The sequence below is a fragment of the Pecten maximus genome, chromosome 15 (assembly GCF_902652985.1).
Source record: "Pecten maximus chromosome 15, xPecMax1.1, whole genome shotgun sequence".
NCBI lineage: Eukaryota > Metazoa > Mollusca > Bivalvia > Pectinida > Pectinidae > Pecten > Pecten maximus.
The window spans coordinates 23,205,842-23,220,871 of record NC_047029.1 but is presented as its reverse complement, the minus strand read 5'-3'; the positions used below and the strand labels follow the sequence as shown (position 1 = coordinate 23,220,871).

Here is a 15,030-nt window from a genome sequence, read left to right as displayed (position 1 = left end):
TTGTATACAATATCAAAAATATCTTTGCGTAAAATTATGCTCAGATCAATGTAATATTAATAAACATTATATGTTCTGATGTCAGAGACCATATGCATGCACACTCCTAAAAGAGTGAGGCTGACTCCATCAATTTTACTGTGCCCGACATTTTGCTATACATGTGTTTATCATTCTTGAGTTTGCATGATTTTTGTAATTTACCTACTTAAAAATCATCATCTGCCAGGACTCAAAAGTGCAGAGTTAATTGATCAGAGGAGAAAATTCAGAGAGAATTGCATTTCTTCTTTAGTGACCTTTTGATATTTCTTTCCACTCATTGTGTGAAAAAGAGCTACGAAGAATACAAAATGGACATGTGAACGAAACTATCGGGGGTAAATCCATTTTAAAATGATAAAACGAGGGCATAAAATGAACAAATTATAGAATCTTTGAACCCCTTTAAAAAGTTCCAGAGAATAGAACCAGATGTTTTAAAACTGTAAATGTATTTTGCTACATCAAAGACACAGGCTGTCTTCTCAGTAATGCTGGGTCAAATCAAATTAATGTCACAATCTCAAAATTAGAACAAAGGTAGTGACAATGAATTTGTTTGTTTACTGGGTTTGTCGCCCTGTGAACAGCCAGGGTCATTTTGAGGCGGGATCTCCTTGTAGTAGTTGGTGACTACGTGTATGGCAAGCCGTTTGGGTTTTTACCTATTAAATACAGATATCTGTATTCAAAATAAAGATATCATTATTAATATGAAAATTAAAGATATCTTTAATTCAAATAGAGATATCTTTAATTTAAATAGAGATATCTTTAATTGAATTAGAGATATCTTTAATTGAATTAGAGATATCTGTATTTGAATTAGAGATATCTCTAATTAAACACGAAATAGAGATATCTCTAATTCAAATACAGATATCTCTAATTCAATTAAAGATATCTTTATTTTAATTAGAGATATCTGCATTTCATTGTAAATAAAGATATCTGTATTTAAAATAAAGATATCTTTAATTCAAATACAGATATCTCTAATTCAAATACAGATATCTCTAATTCAATTAAAGATATCTCTATTTCAAATACAGATATCTCTAATTGTTGTAGAAATACAGATATCTTTATTTTAAATACAGATATCTCTATTTGAATTAAAGATATCTTTATTTGACATGAAATAGAGATATCTGTATTTAACCATCAAATAGGAAAAACGACTGCTCCCTTGATTCTCCCTTTTGCGCATGACGGAAGTAAAGCAGTAGTGACGCAAAATGGCGGGAAATGCAGACCGTGTGCCGCATCCAATGGTACTGCGTATAGCCGCAACAGTTCGCTCTATTTCCCGTAGAACAGTTGCTATGTTCTGTTCTTTAGAAATCCCCTCCAAGTAGCAAGTTTATCGGTTTAGACCTACATCTCTCATGCATGCATATGGGATCCGGATAGTCCAATTTACTTACCAGCGTTTCGTTAACACTGATCAGGATTAGGGAGTAATCATTATTTTCTTTGTGTTTCAATATTAATCTTCGCACTTAGCAAATACGTGTAAATACAGATATCTTTAATTCAAATAGAGATCGATATATCTGTATTTGAAATAGAGATATATCTGTATTGCAAAGTAATTGCAGATATCTCTAATTCAATTAAAGATATCTCTATTTAAAATAGAGATATCTTTAATTGAATTAGAGATATCTGTATTTGAATTAGAGATATCTGTATTTAAAATGAAGACATCTCTATTTAAACAAAATTAAAGATATCTCTATTTAAAATAGGGATATCTTTAATTCAAATAGAGATATCTCTATATTAAATGAAGATATCTTTAATAGGACAAGAATTAAAGATATCTCTATTTAAAATAAAGATCTCTCAATTACAATTAAAGATATCTGTAATTCAAAGAGATATCTGAATATGAAATAGAGATATCTATAAGTTAAAAGAAGATATCTCTATTTTCAGTAGAAATAGAGATATCTGTATTTAAATTAGACATATCTTTATTTAAATAGAGATATCTGTATTTAAATTACAGATATCTCTAATTAAATAGAGATATCTTTAATTAAATAGAGATATCTTCATTTCAATAGGTAAAAACCCAAACGGCTTGCCATATACGTGACCTCATTGAACAAAATGAGGGAGGCCTGCTGCATGCCATCATCATATATGGCATCCAGAGTTATTTAGCTTCATATTCTATGTGGTGTACTGATGTGACCTTTCAACCTTCTCCATGCTATCACATATGCCCACCATAAAATAGAATAGAACAAGAGGCCCAGTAGGGCCTTAACGGTAATCTGCCTATATATACTTGCATAATATATAATTTACACTGAATCCTACATGCAGTACTGTATATATTTAATTATTTAATGTGTTCTTAAGATGGCTGTCATTGTGGCCATCTTGGAATTCGGACAAAACCAAAGAATGCAATGCGTTAAACACTTGGGTCAGCATCATCTTATATAATTAAGACCTGTCCTGGCTATCATCATCAAAATCCCACTATTAAAACATGTAAAAAAATTGAAATGTGTTTATGTTTACAAAATGACAGTGTATAGGTATATCATAGCAAAGTGTATAGGTATATCATAGCAAAGACACCAAAAACAGACAACCCACGAAGACATTTCGGCCTAACGTATATTACAGGTTTTGAGACAACCCCCACCCCATCCCCTCCCCAGCAAAACAACGTGACGCCCCATGCCAACCCACCAAACGTAATAACCCACGTGATACAGAGGAAAGAGAAAAGCATGAAAAGAAATAAAATGATGTTGTGTGAATGACGTTTCATTAATTCAATCATAAAAGTGACGATAATTACCTGCTTACACGTTGTTAAATATGGTCCCGAATACCACCATGACCGACCAATCTTGTGCATAATCGAACACACCTGACGTAAAATAATCTCTAAACCGAAGTACTTCCGTATAATACCCGTACCTCGTACGAAGCGTGCAGCACGTACCTGAGAGCTGCACTGAAACCTGGCACAGATAAAAACAATAGAGAACAGGTGACTGGTAACGACAGGTCGCCAAATATGACCCTCAGCAACAGTATATGTAATCCCTATCAATGAAAACAAAGGATAAATGATGTTCTCGGTATGTCTTTATCGGCACGGAAATAGCCGATAATTATCGATTGTGTCGATCATCGTCTTTTGATTTTGGGACTGATCACACAAAAAAAACAACAAAGGCTGACAGCAGATACATATATATATATATGTCTCTGCTGACAGGTAGCCATTTTGGTTTTTAAAATTAAAGTTTTATATTATCACAGTTTCTTGAGACTGAGCTGAAGGGTGTAATTCTGAATCTTGATGTGTAGGTTTCCTCTAGTTGGTTGCAGGTAGTTTGCCCGTTCAATATTGAGAGTGATCAGAAAGTCAAAATGGCCGACAGGCAGCCATCTTGAATTTAAACAGTTTATGTTTGTTATTGCTATTTCTTGAGAAATACTGGAAGGATATTTCTGAAACTTAATATTTAGATCTTTTGGAACGTAGTTGTGCCCATTCAATCTTAAATTTTAGTCTGATAAGGAAAACAAAATGGCCAACAAGAAGCCATCTTGGATTTTGACAGTTGATGAATTACTGGACGGACATTTCTCAAACTTGACAAGTGGATTTCCCTTGGTCTGTTTTACCATTCAATTTTTATTCTGATCAGGAAAGCAATGTGGCTGACAGGCAGCTTAATTTATTGCATTTTGACAGTTGAAGATACAAATGTAGTTATCAGTATTTGTATATCTTGAGAAGTATTAGAAGGATAATTCTCAAACTTCATTTTTAAGTTCCCCTTGGTCACTTAAATTATGTGCCATTCAGTTTCAAGTCAGATCAAGAAATAAGGTGGCCAACAGCTTGATTTTTCGCCAACACGTATCTCAGAAAGGTCTTCTTAGATTTGAATATTAACAACCGTTATATGCTTCGTGGTCATGTAATAAATTTTCTTAAAAACACATTTATTTTCTACAATAAGGCAATTACGTGATAAATGATTAAGAAAACCAATTAATTTATAATCAGCAGTTGATCAATTTTGAGTTACTGATTATCGATTCTGAAAGTGAAACTGATTCCCATCACTATAAATTGAGATAACTGTATTTAACCTACAGGTTTTCATTACAATATTTTGTTACAAGAATTCATCAGTAAATGAGTATATATATATTGTACCTGTATATATCATGCTCTTTGCCAATTGGCCTGTATCACTTGGCTACTTCTAATGCCACTTAAGTTTATGTGATTTATGTGGCTACTTAGCTGAATTCCTTTTCATTTCAATATTAATTTCAATATCAAAGAGCAATCAAAGTGTATATTTCAAATTTATATAGACAAATTATGTAGCCCTTCAAAACAGCATATATTCCTGGCCCGTAGCTCTCTTGCTTATACAGATTATTAAACACATCTGACACCTGTGACGTTGAAAGTAGGTCAAGATCATTCATATAACCCAACTTAATAGTTAGTAGCTCTCATCAATTGGTTATTGAATAGAACATTTTTTAAACATGATAGCATATTTGACCCCTGTGACCTTAAAAAGGGTCAAGGTTGAACTTGTTTATTTGGGTCTTTTGGTAATCAAGAAGAAATTGTTTGAAGATTTTAACAATCTTGGCACTTAAAATCATGGAGGAAAGTCAAGGTCATCCATTTGAACAAATTTGGAAGCTATTCAACCAACCAAGTTCCAGTAAAATGTCTATAAGTCTCCTTGTTATTGAGGAGAAAATGTTTAAAGATTTTAACACATTAACATCTGTGACCTTGAAAAGTTGAAAACACATCAAGGTCATTCATTTGAATTTTGGTAGCTCTTCATCCCAGCATGCTACAGTCCCAATATCAGCTAGGTCTCTGGGTCTCTTCATTTGGTTATTGAATAAAAAGTTGTCATAAAGGGGCCGTGGTGGCCGAGTGGTTAAGGTGTCCCGACACTTTATCACTAGCCCTCCACCTCTGGGTTGCGAGTTCGAAACCTACGTGGGGCAGTTGCCAGGTACTGACTGCAGGCCGGTGGTTTTTCTCCGGGTACTCCGGCTTTCCTCCTCTTCCAAAACCTGGCACATCCTTAAATGACCCTGGCTGTTAATAGGACGTTAAACAAAAACAAACCAAACCAAACTCAAAGAGAAAAGTTGATGCCCGACAGATGGACAACGGTCGCTGCATCATAGTATAAGCTCACTTGCTCATGCCCGAGGACAACGGTCGCTGCGTCATAGTATAAGCTCACTTGCTCTTCGGGCATGTTCGCTAAAAATAAATGGATATTGCATGGCATTTTACAGTTATTCAATGGAAAAAAATGGTTAATTACTTGTCTAGATGAACAGATTTCCTCGGGTTTTTGACCAGATAAGCTTATTTCTTTTAAGAACAGACTAGTCAGGATGAGTGCTGGTCCCAAGAAGCATGGCCTTTTGGACAACGTCAAAGCCAGATTCCTACAACAGCATGAAGAACGCCAGGAGAGGGTACACCTTTTACATTATACAGTTCAGATTGACAAATCAAATCTTGGTTATATGTGACTGATGTAATGCTGTTAATTTAGGTGACATTGCCTTAAGAATAAGAGGGCAAGACCTTTTTATCAGAGATCAGACTGAAGAAGTCAGGATTCATATTCATATAACAGAAATCTTTAGATGTCAAACTGTTGAAGCAAAGGCTAAGTTAAAGATGACTTTCTGCAGTTTTTCACTTCATTTAGAGATTTATATGTGATTTTCTAAGACTAGTAATCAAATTAGTTCAATGAGGCCTCTTGATTTGATAAAAAAAAAATCAATAAAATAGTTATGCAATATATGTTTGTCTTGAATATTTGATGATGACATGTTTAGGATTATGATAATGAGAATGTGAGAAAAGGTAGTCATTATACATTTGTATTTTGTTTATGTAAACATTTCTTGAGAAAAAAATTAAATTAAAAAATGTAATCTGGAAGGTTTTGGTGTACTTTACAATAGAAAATGTTGCTGAGGATGTGTTTTAATTTTCAGGTGGACCAGCTGCAGGCTAAACGTGAGGCAGAGATAGTTCACAGCCGTTACCTAAAGCAACATGTTGTTGACCCCACAAAAATGTCGGAGGCCAAGTTTGCTGTCGACCAGTGGGCCAAAAAACATGGCAGTAAGTTGTTTACAGTCTATTGTGTGTTCTATATAGGCGGTGTTTGTCTGCTAAATGTGTAAATTACATTAAATGCCAGCTCTTCCGGGTACTATCAAATTTAGCGCGAGATTGAACATTAATCTATTGTGATGTACGTCACTATTATTGTTATGATTGATGCAGGCGACCAAAATGGCTGACGTTGACAACCCTTCTTGTGGTGAAATATTCAGATAAATATTAAAATTAGCAAAGTAAAATGGAAGTATGATGTACTAAAGACATCATTGCTGTCTTGTGAGGGCACTATGGTCTGATAGTGTTATCTCGTGATCGAATAGTACCCAAGCAGGGAGACAACACTATCAGACCGTAGTACCCTTTGGAGAAGGCAATAATATATAATTATTTTCACTTATCTGATATCTGATTCATACTAAAAATCTGAGTTAATTGTGGAATATTAAGTTGTAATAACGTTCAAATGTTTAAGCAACAAAATGGCAGAATTTAAACAAAAATAATTGTCTTTCTATAGTCAGTTATATTATTTACATGATTATATGTGGGTATATCGTAACCTCTTTAATTTTCTATGAGGGAAAATTTGGTTACTATTGGGGAAATCTGGTTGCTATGGGGGGAAATCCTGTTAGAGAGAACATTAGATTGATGCTTAATTTCTGTTTTACATTTCTGTTGACAGCTACAGTAGAAAAGCATATTAAACAGGCCGTTCGAGAAAAAGGCACAACACCAATTCAAAGACAAAGAAAAATTTTGCTAGCGAGATCACTACATGGTGGCCTCAATAACCATCGAACCAACTATACCTCACCTCAGCAGGACAGACTTTCTAGAGGCAGTGCGTTCGTTAGTCGTACAGAAACTGGGAGACATAGTGCTACACAAACAAGAAGAATTAGTACCAGGGATATCTCAGAATCAGAATGCATAGATGTAGATTCTTTAGACGAGTCTATGTCACTTGGAAATTGTATACGAGAATTTAATAAGCAAGCTGTAGTCAAGAAGCATAAATATGAGAGTTCTACTGTTGTCCCAGCAGCCATAAGGAATCACAATATGAAAAAGAGGCTGTCACAATGGGATACTGATAGTCGTGGAGATCGGGATACCAAACAAAAGATCAATTCTAATACTAAAATCATCAAGGAAGAGATTTTGATTGAAGACGAAGATGACTTTTCAGTCATCTCTGTAGACAACCCTGATGACCATATGTCCCCCAACCCCACATCTCCTGACCCTGTATCCCTCGACCCCACATCCCCCGACCCTGTGACCCAAGTCTCAGTTACAGCCAACTTATCAGGAACAATGTGTTGTGTGGTCAACTGTGGTGCTGATTTCTCCACCAAAAGTGGAATACTTGAACATGAAGCGAAGTTTGACCACTCTCCGTGTAATCCGCTACTCCTGACTAAGGACTGCCTTCTTCCTCCTACTCCACTGGGTTATGCTTGTCCGAAGTGTCTTCAGGTGTTCAAGGTAAGTAATTTGCCCAATAAAACAACATTCATTTACTTTATATACACTAAAAAATGTGCATAAATTGGAGCATGAATGCCAAGCTCCCTAGTTATGCTCTGCCAATGGAGAAGGAAAATTCCGTTCATTTTGAAATTTGAAGAGGCCATAATTTAAACCCATACTTCTTGAAATTAAAATTATAGAGAAGATAGTGTTTACAGTTTCCGTACAAATTAGATTCTTGAATATAGTTGCTTCAGACTTTTTCTAAAACCACAAAAAATTGAGCCACTATAAAATCAACCATTTACAGATATTATGTTACTATACATCATTACAAGAGCAGTGAACTTAGTGTTTACTTTTATACAAAGATTGTAGGAAAAAACTCTACACTGTCGAAATGTGCTGATCTGTTGAAAGAGTTGATTTGTTGAAATGTGTTGATTTGTTGAAAGCGTTGATTTGTTGAAATGTTTTGCTGTTAAAGACAGAAGAAGATTGTGTGCAGCACCAGAAGGATTTGACCGACCATTTGCTGTTTCTGTCCCCACTGGACGTGGCCTGTTACCTCTGCCCCCAGTGTCTGGCGCTGTTTCCCTCACATCATCATTGTCAACAACATATCAGCCAGCTGAACCATCACCGCATTGCCTACCCCTTCAATGGTAACACAAAGCAGAACTTTGATTTTTCAACAGTTTGAATGTCCAGCATAGTTATGTCTAAATCCACATTATCGATGTACTAAATCATGTGAATTTATGATACAACTTAAAGCAAAGTAGCACAGAATTTGTTCTATTGAATCATCCCCTTGCAATGAAGATTGGTTGGGGGAGGTGGTAACCTAATCGTTCCCTATCTTGAGGGTGTGATATATATATCCCCAGCCTGAGGGGGGATCATCTCGGTCATCTAACCCGAGGCTGTGTCGAGCCTTAGTCAATCAAGAATATCATCCCGAGGGTTGGATAATTCTCTGTCACATCCTCAAGTGAGGGATGATATTTTTTTCTCCCATCAGACTATTTTAGTTACACAGGTTCCAGTTGTTCAAATATTTCTAAAAAAATAAAACAATGCAACACAATGTTGATGTGATGTGATTGTATTGTTGAAAAGAATGTGTGATCTGTCACACCCTAAAGGTTGACAGATATCACACCCTAGGGGTTGACAGATATCACACCCTATAGGGGACAGATATCACACCCTAGGGGTGACAAAGATATCACACCCTGGGAGTTGACAGATATTACACCTAGGAGTTGACAGATATCACACCCTAGGGGGTGACAGAGATATCACACCCTAGGGGTTGACAGATATCACAACCTAGGGGGTGACAGAGATATCACACCCTAGGGGTTGACAGATATCACACCCTATAGGGGACAGATATCACACCCTACAGGGGACAGATATCACACCCTAGGGGTTGACAAAGATATCACACCCTGGGAGTTGACAGATATTACACCTAGGAGTTGACAGATATCACACCCTAGGGGTTGACAGAGAAATCACTTCCTCGGGGTTGACACAGATATCACACCATATGGGTTGACACATATATCACACCCTAGGGGATGACCACGATATCACACCCTAGGGGGTGACAGAGATATCAGACCCTAGGGGGTGACACAGATATCACACCCTAGGGGTGACACAGATATCACACCCTAGGGGTTGACCGAGATATCACACCCTAGGAGATGACATAGAAATCACAACCTAGGGGGTGACAGAGATATCATACCCTAGGGGTGACACAGATATCACACCCTAGGGGTGACACAGATATCACACCCTAGGGGTTGACATATCACATCGTAGGGGTTGACATATCACATTGTAGGGGTTGACATATCACATCGTAGGGGTTGACATATCACATTGTAGGGGTTGACATATCACATCGTAGGGGTTGACATATCACACCCTAGGGGTTGACATATCACATCGTAGGGGTTGACATCACACCCTAGGGGTTGACAGATATCACACCCGAGGGGTTGACATCACATCGTAGGGGTTGACATATCACATCGTAGGGGTTGACATATCACATCGTAGGGGTTGACATATCACATCGTAGGGGTTGACATATCACATCATAGGGGTTGACATATCACATCGTAGGGGTTGACATATCACATCGTAGGAGTTGACATATCACATCGTAGGGATTGACATATCACATCGTAGGGGTTGACATATCACACCCTAGGGGTTGACATATCACATCGTAGGGGTTGACAGATATCACACCCGAGGGGTTGACATCACATTGTAGGGGTTGACAGATATCACACCCTAGGGGATGACAGAGATATCACACCCTAGGGGTTGACATATCACATCGTAGTGGTTGACATATCACATCGTAGGGGTTGACATATCACATTGTAGGGGTTGACATATCACATCGTAGGGGTTGACATATCACATTGTAGGGGTTGACATATCACATCGTAGGGGTTGACATATCACATCGTAGGGGTTGACATATCACATTGTAGGGGTTGACAGATATCACACCCTAGGGGTTGACACAGATATCACACCGTAGGGGTGACACAGATATCACACCCTAGGGGTTGACATATCACATCGTAGGGGTTGACATATCACATCGTAGGGGTTGACAGATATCACACCCTAGGGGATGACAGAGATATCACACCCTAGGGGTTGACAGAGATATCACACCCTAGGGGGTGACAGAGATATCACACCCTAGGGGTTGACAGAGATATCACACCCTAGGGGATGACGAGATATATCGCACCCTAGGAGGAGACAGAGAAATCACTTCCTAGGGGTTGACAGAGAAATCACACCATATGGTGTAGAGGTCAAGGACAATTTCACTGTTACTATTTATAGAAAATCTTTGTCAGTGCTTTAACAACTATATTGGTCAAATATGGGAATACCTCGAATAAGTCGGCCTCAGGGCTTATAGGAGGATATTTCAGCAGCTATGCTAGGGTCACAAGGGGATTTGTATTGCTTGCGAAGCTTTGTTATGATTAAGCATTAAACTTCTTTCCGATTCATTATAGGCCCACTGAATTACAGAAGAAGCATTAGCAGTGAAAATTACACAAATGATATAATACATGATTTTAATGTGTATAGATACATTAATAAAGCTGTCTTTAACTTCACATTTATAACAGAGGCGAAGGTGACTTTTTGTTTCATTCAAATCTCACCTTCAAATGCATATTCCATTCTGTTCATAATACATGTAGTTAGGGTATTTAAAGAATTTTGTTCCAATTTAATTTTCCTGAAACGTTCACTAGCTGTCAGAAAAAATTTATGGAACATACATTGAAGGACAGTTGCAGATCCTTACTGAGTATTAAAATGCTATCAGAAAAATGTGTGTATGAATGATTATGGACTTTTGATTATTTAAATACCAGGTGATACAAGAGCAAAAACCAGTAATTCACCAATCCCTGTGTCCCGTCTGCTTGCTGAGGATTTCCTCACCAGGTGTCGCTTCGTTCCTTTCTCTGTCAGCTGTTTGGACTGTACACTGGTTATAGAGTCTAATTCTGACATGGTACAGCACCTTGAAGAAACAAATCACCAACACTGGCACTTCATCGCCACGGCAACATTACAACAGGTAATTATAACACTAGCACTTCATCGCCATGGCAACATCACAACAGGTAATTATAACACTGACACTTCATCACCATGGCAACATCACAACAGGTAAGTATAACTTATCACCAACACTGGCACTTCATTACCATGGCAACATTACAACAGGTAATTATAACACTGGCATTCATCACCACGGCAACATTACAACAGGTAATAATAACCAATCACCATCACCGACACTTCATCACCAAGGCAACATTACAACAGGTAATTATAACACTAGCACTTCATCGCCATGGCAACATCACAACAGGTAAGTATAACCTATCACCAACACTGGCACTTCATCACCATGACAACAAGTAATTATAACCTATCACTAACACTGGCACTTCATCGCCATGGCAACATTACAACAGGTAATTATAACACTGGCACTTCATTACCATGGCAACATCACAACAGGTAATTATAACACTGACACTTCATTACCATGGCAACATTACAACAGATAATTATTATACTGACACTTCATCACCACGGCAACTTTACAACAGGAAATTATAACCAATCACAAACACTGGCACTTCATCACCATTACAACAGATAACCAATCACCAACTCTGGCACTTCATCACCATGGCAACATTATTTGAGATCAAATTTAAGTTTGTAATTTATGTTTTTTTCTTTTTTTTTAACAAAGGTTGAAGCTTTTTCCAAGTACTTGGCCAGACATTCATGTTCTACCTGTGACAGTGTGATGCTTGGTCTCACTTCTGACGACGATATCCACTACTGTGTGTCAAATGAAAACGAGTCTGTGATTGGTCAGATCAAAGATCTTAACTCTGAGACATTCAGAGACTTTGTACGTAGGTGTTGTATATCCTTTATGGTATCCCAGGATGTTCAGCTCACCAACAAATTTACTGCTCAACAAACGTCTTCTCCTCTGAAGCCAACTACAAACAGAAAGCGAAAACGTAGCAATGTCTCAGTTTGTGGGAAGGAGATTAAAGTTGAATCAAGTTCCTCTGCTGACATTTTATGTGATACAACCACAGAACGATCTAAATTTTCTGTTAAAAATGAACAAGATGAATTGGCTTCCTTTGGTCAGAACTCATCGGAGGATATCAAATATCATGTCAAACAGCTACCAATGGAAAATTCTCAGATTTTAAATGAAGACTGTTTGGACTGGTCGAACATGACTGACAAGTCTCTGATTGACCCAGCTAATCTGAACAAGATGAAGAACATCATCTTTGTTAACCTAGACATTTGGCCTTACTTTTTCAAGAAGCTGCCAGCTCAACCTTCCATCACTTACCTTTGTCTGGGGCTTCCATGGCGGAGAGGGAACATGGGAGGAGCCACACAGGTAAAGCTTCATACAGTAATTATACTTTTACATCTTATAAGGGCCTGAAAATCTTAATTCATTATTGAGGAAAAAGGGAATATTCATTGAATGTGACACTTAATTTACTAGTACTTCAAGTTCTTCAAAGATGTAAAAAACATCCTTGCACAGAAAAATACATATAAAAAAAAGATGATAATATTCAAAGTACAGACACTAATAATAATTTCTTGGTACTGCAGAACACTAATGTGAAAATGAGCTAACATGCTATAGCCATGAAACAGATTATATGATGAAATGAGCTATCATCCTATAGCTGTAAGACATACTATATGATTGTATTTTATTCAATGAAGTGTTGTTAATTTCCCTCTACTTTCAGCTGTCCAGTGTATGACCACCAGAGTAGGAATAGTCAGTTCTACCTCGGTCCTCCATGTGGCCACAGCAAAGATGCAGCTGACTTCGCTCTTTGTCTCACAGTACGTTTGTTATGTTAATTCTATGTAAAAGTTAAAAAAATTTAACAGAATTCCCCTCAAAATTGCTAGAAATATGGAAATTAACAGGGGGAATACACTAAATAAGCGAAGGCTATCTAGCTGCGAAAATTCCCACACCAATATTATTATTTTTTATTTTTTTTTAATGGAATAGGTGAAAAGGAAAAATTTGCAAAAATAACCCCCACATGTATATTTTCAATCACGAAATTGAACCTCCACAGAAATAATACCATTTACAGTAAAACAAATGTATGATATTAATGTGTAATTCTTTAGAATTTTAGTTTAGCCACCCATATTACTGAGGTCAGCTGTACTGATGGCCATTTTCAGTTGACGTGCATCATTCCTATAGTTTACATTATCAGTAAATGTTTCAGATTGTTATAAAACATAATAGTCATCAGCAACATGTAGGTAGGATGGGAGTCTATGCCTAATGGAAAAGGTCAGAGGCTGGAGTATAAGGGGGTCACAGAGAGCAAAACATGAACTGGCATCTCTAATTGATGAGTTGATTTTCACCAATATTTCTTATTGTTTATTCCTCTGATTAGGCTACCGCCATAGAACATGTACAGAGGTCACTTAGTGCAAAATTGAACAGTTTGATTCACGAAGAATTCAAGTAAATATAGCAAATATCTCAAGTTTTTATAATGTAGATGTAGAAAATGCCTAGTTCAGGAATCCTTCATCAGTTTCTGCCTAATCTCTTATGATTTTTTTATGTTACAGTTCGGCCGTATGGACGAGTGCCTGAGTAAGAGTGTCCACTTCACCATTTTGTCCGGCGATCATGCGTATCAACAGCTGGATAGACAACAAGGGAAAAACAATCGAACAGTTGTTCTCATCGACCCCAGTAATATTCATCAATGGACAGACTATGACATTCTCTATACTATCATCAGTAGTGTCGGGGACCAGTGATGTGTGTCGGGGACCAGTGATGCATGTCGGGGACCAGTGATGCGTGTCGGGGACCAGTGATGTGTGTTGGGGACCAGTGATGTGTGTCGGGGACCAGTGATGCATGTCGGGGACCAGTGATGCGTGTCGGGGACCAGTGATGTGTGTCGGGGACCAGTGATGTGTGTCGGGGACCAGTGATGTGTGTCGGGGACCAGTGATGCGTGTCGGGGACCAGTGATGTGTGTCGGGGACCAGTGATGTGTGTCGGGGACCAGTGATGTGTGTCGGGGACCAGTTATTTGTGGCCATTTGTTGAATTCATTAAATACATCTCATGAAATTACATAACAAACTGGTTGTCATTTCTTCATTAATGTCTTAAAAGATATTTACCTTGAAAACACTATATTGATTATGTCCATGTTGTTGTATGGTTACCAGGGAGCAAATTAGCTTGATATGATAGCATTCATCACCAAAACTGTACATAAAGATGTTTATTTGCTGTATATTAACTGTGTAAGAGCACAAGACATCTTACCGTTTAGCTTCAGCCTGGTGGATAGAGTCTTCCTACAAGGCTACAGGTTTTGTTATGCGCAAGGGCAGGATATTTTCAGCCCAACATCTCATAATGGTACTGTTCTAATCACCTCTTGTTTGAGGTCAGTTTTTGTTGTCACCATTTCTTGAAAAATTTTGGAAGGATATTTCTCACGCATCCCTTGTTCTATTGTTGTATCCATTCCTATAATTTTGAAACGGATCCAGAAAACAAAATGGCAAACAAGTGGCCATCATAGATTTTTACACCCAAATTTATTTTGGCTAATTCTTGAGAAGCACTAGAAGGATAGTTTTCAAACTTTGTCTGTAGGTTCCACTTGGTCTCTTGTTGAACA

General features: G+C 37.5%; 1 protein-coding gene across 1 annotated transcript; it reads left to right on the top strand.

Annotated features, from left to right (window-relative positions):
- The first annotated feature begins 2,974 nt into the window (after nt 1–2,974).
- On the top strand, nt 2,975–14,123 carry LOC117343210. Its single transcript, XM_033905548.1, has 9 exons — nt 2,975–3,061; nt 5,461–5,559; nt 6,094–6,223; nt 6,912–7,717; nt 8,190–8,367; nt 11,143–11,351; nt 12,042–12,722; nt 13,090–13,189; nt 13,952–14,123. The coding sequence occupies exons 2-8, from the start codon at nt 5,476–5,478 to the stop codon at nt 13,102–13,104; spliced, it is 2,103 nt and encodes a 700-aa protein (XP_033761439.1). The 5' UTR covers nt 2,975–3,061; nt 5,461–5,475; the 3' UTR covers nt 13,105–13,189; nt 13,952–14,123.
- Nucleotides 14,124–15,030: the final 907 nt, after the last annotated feature.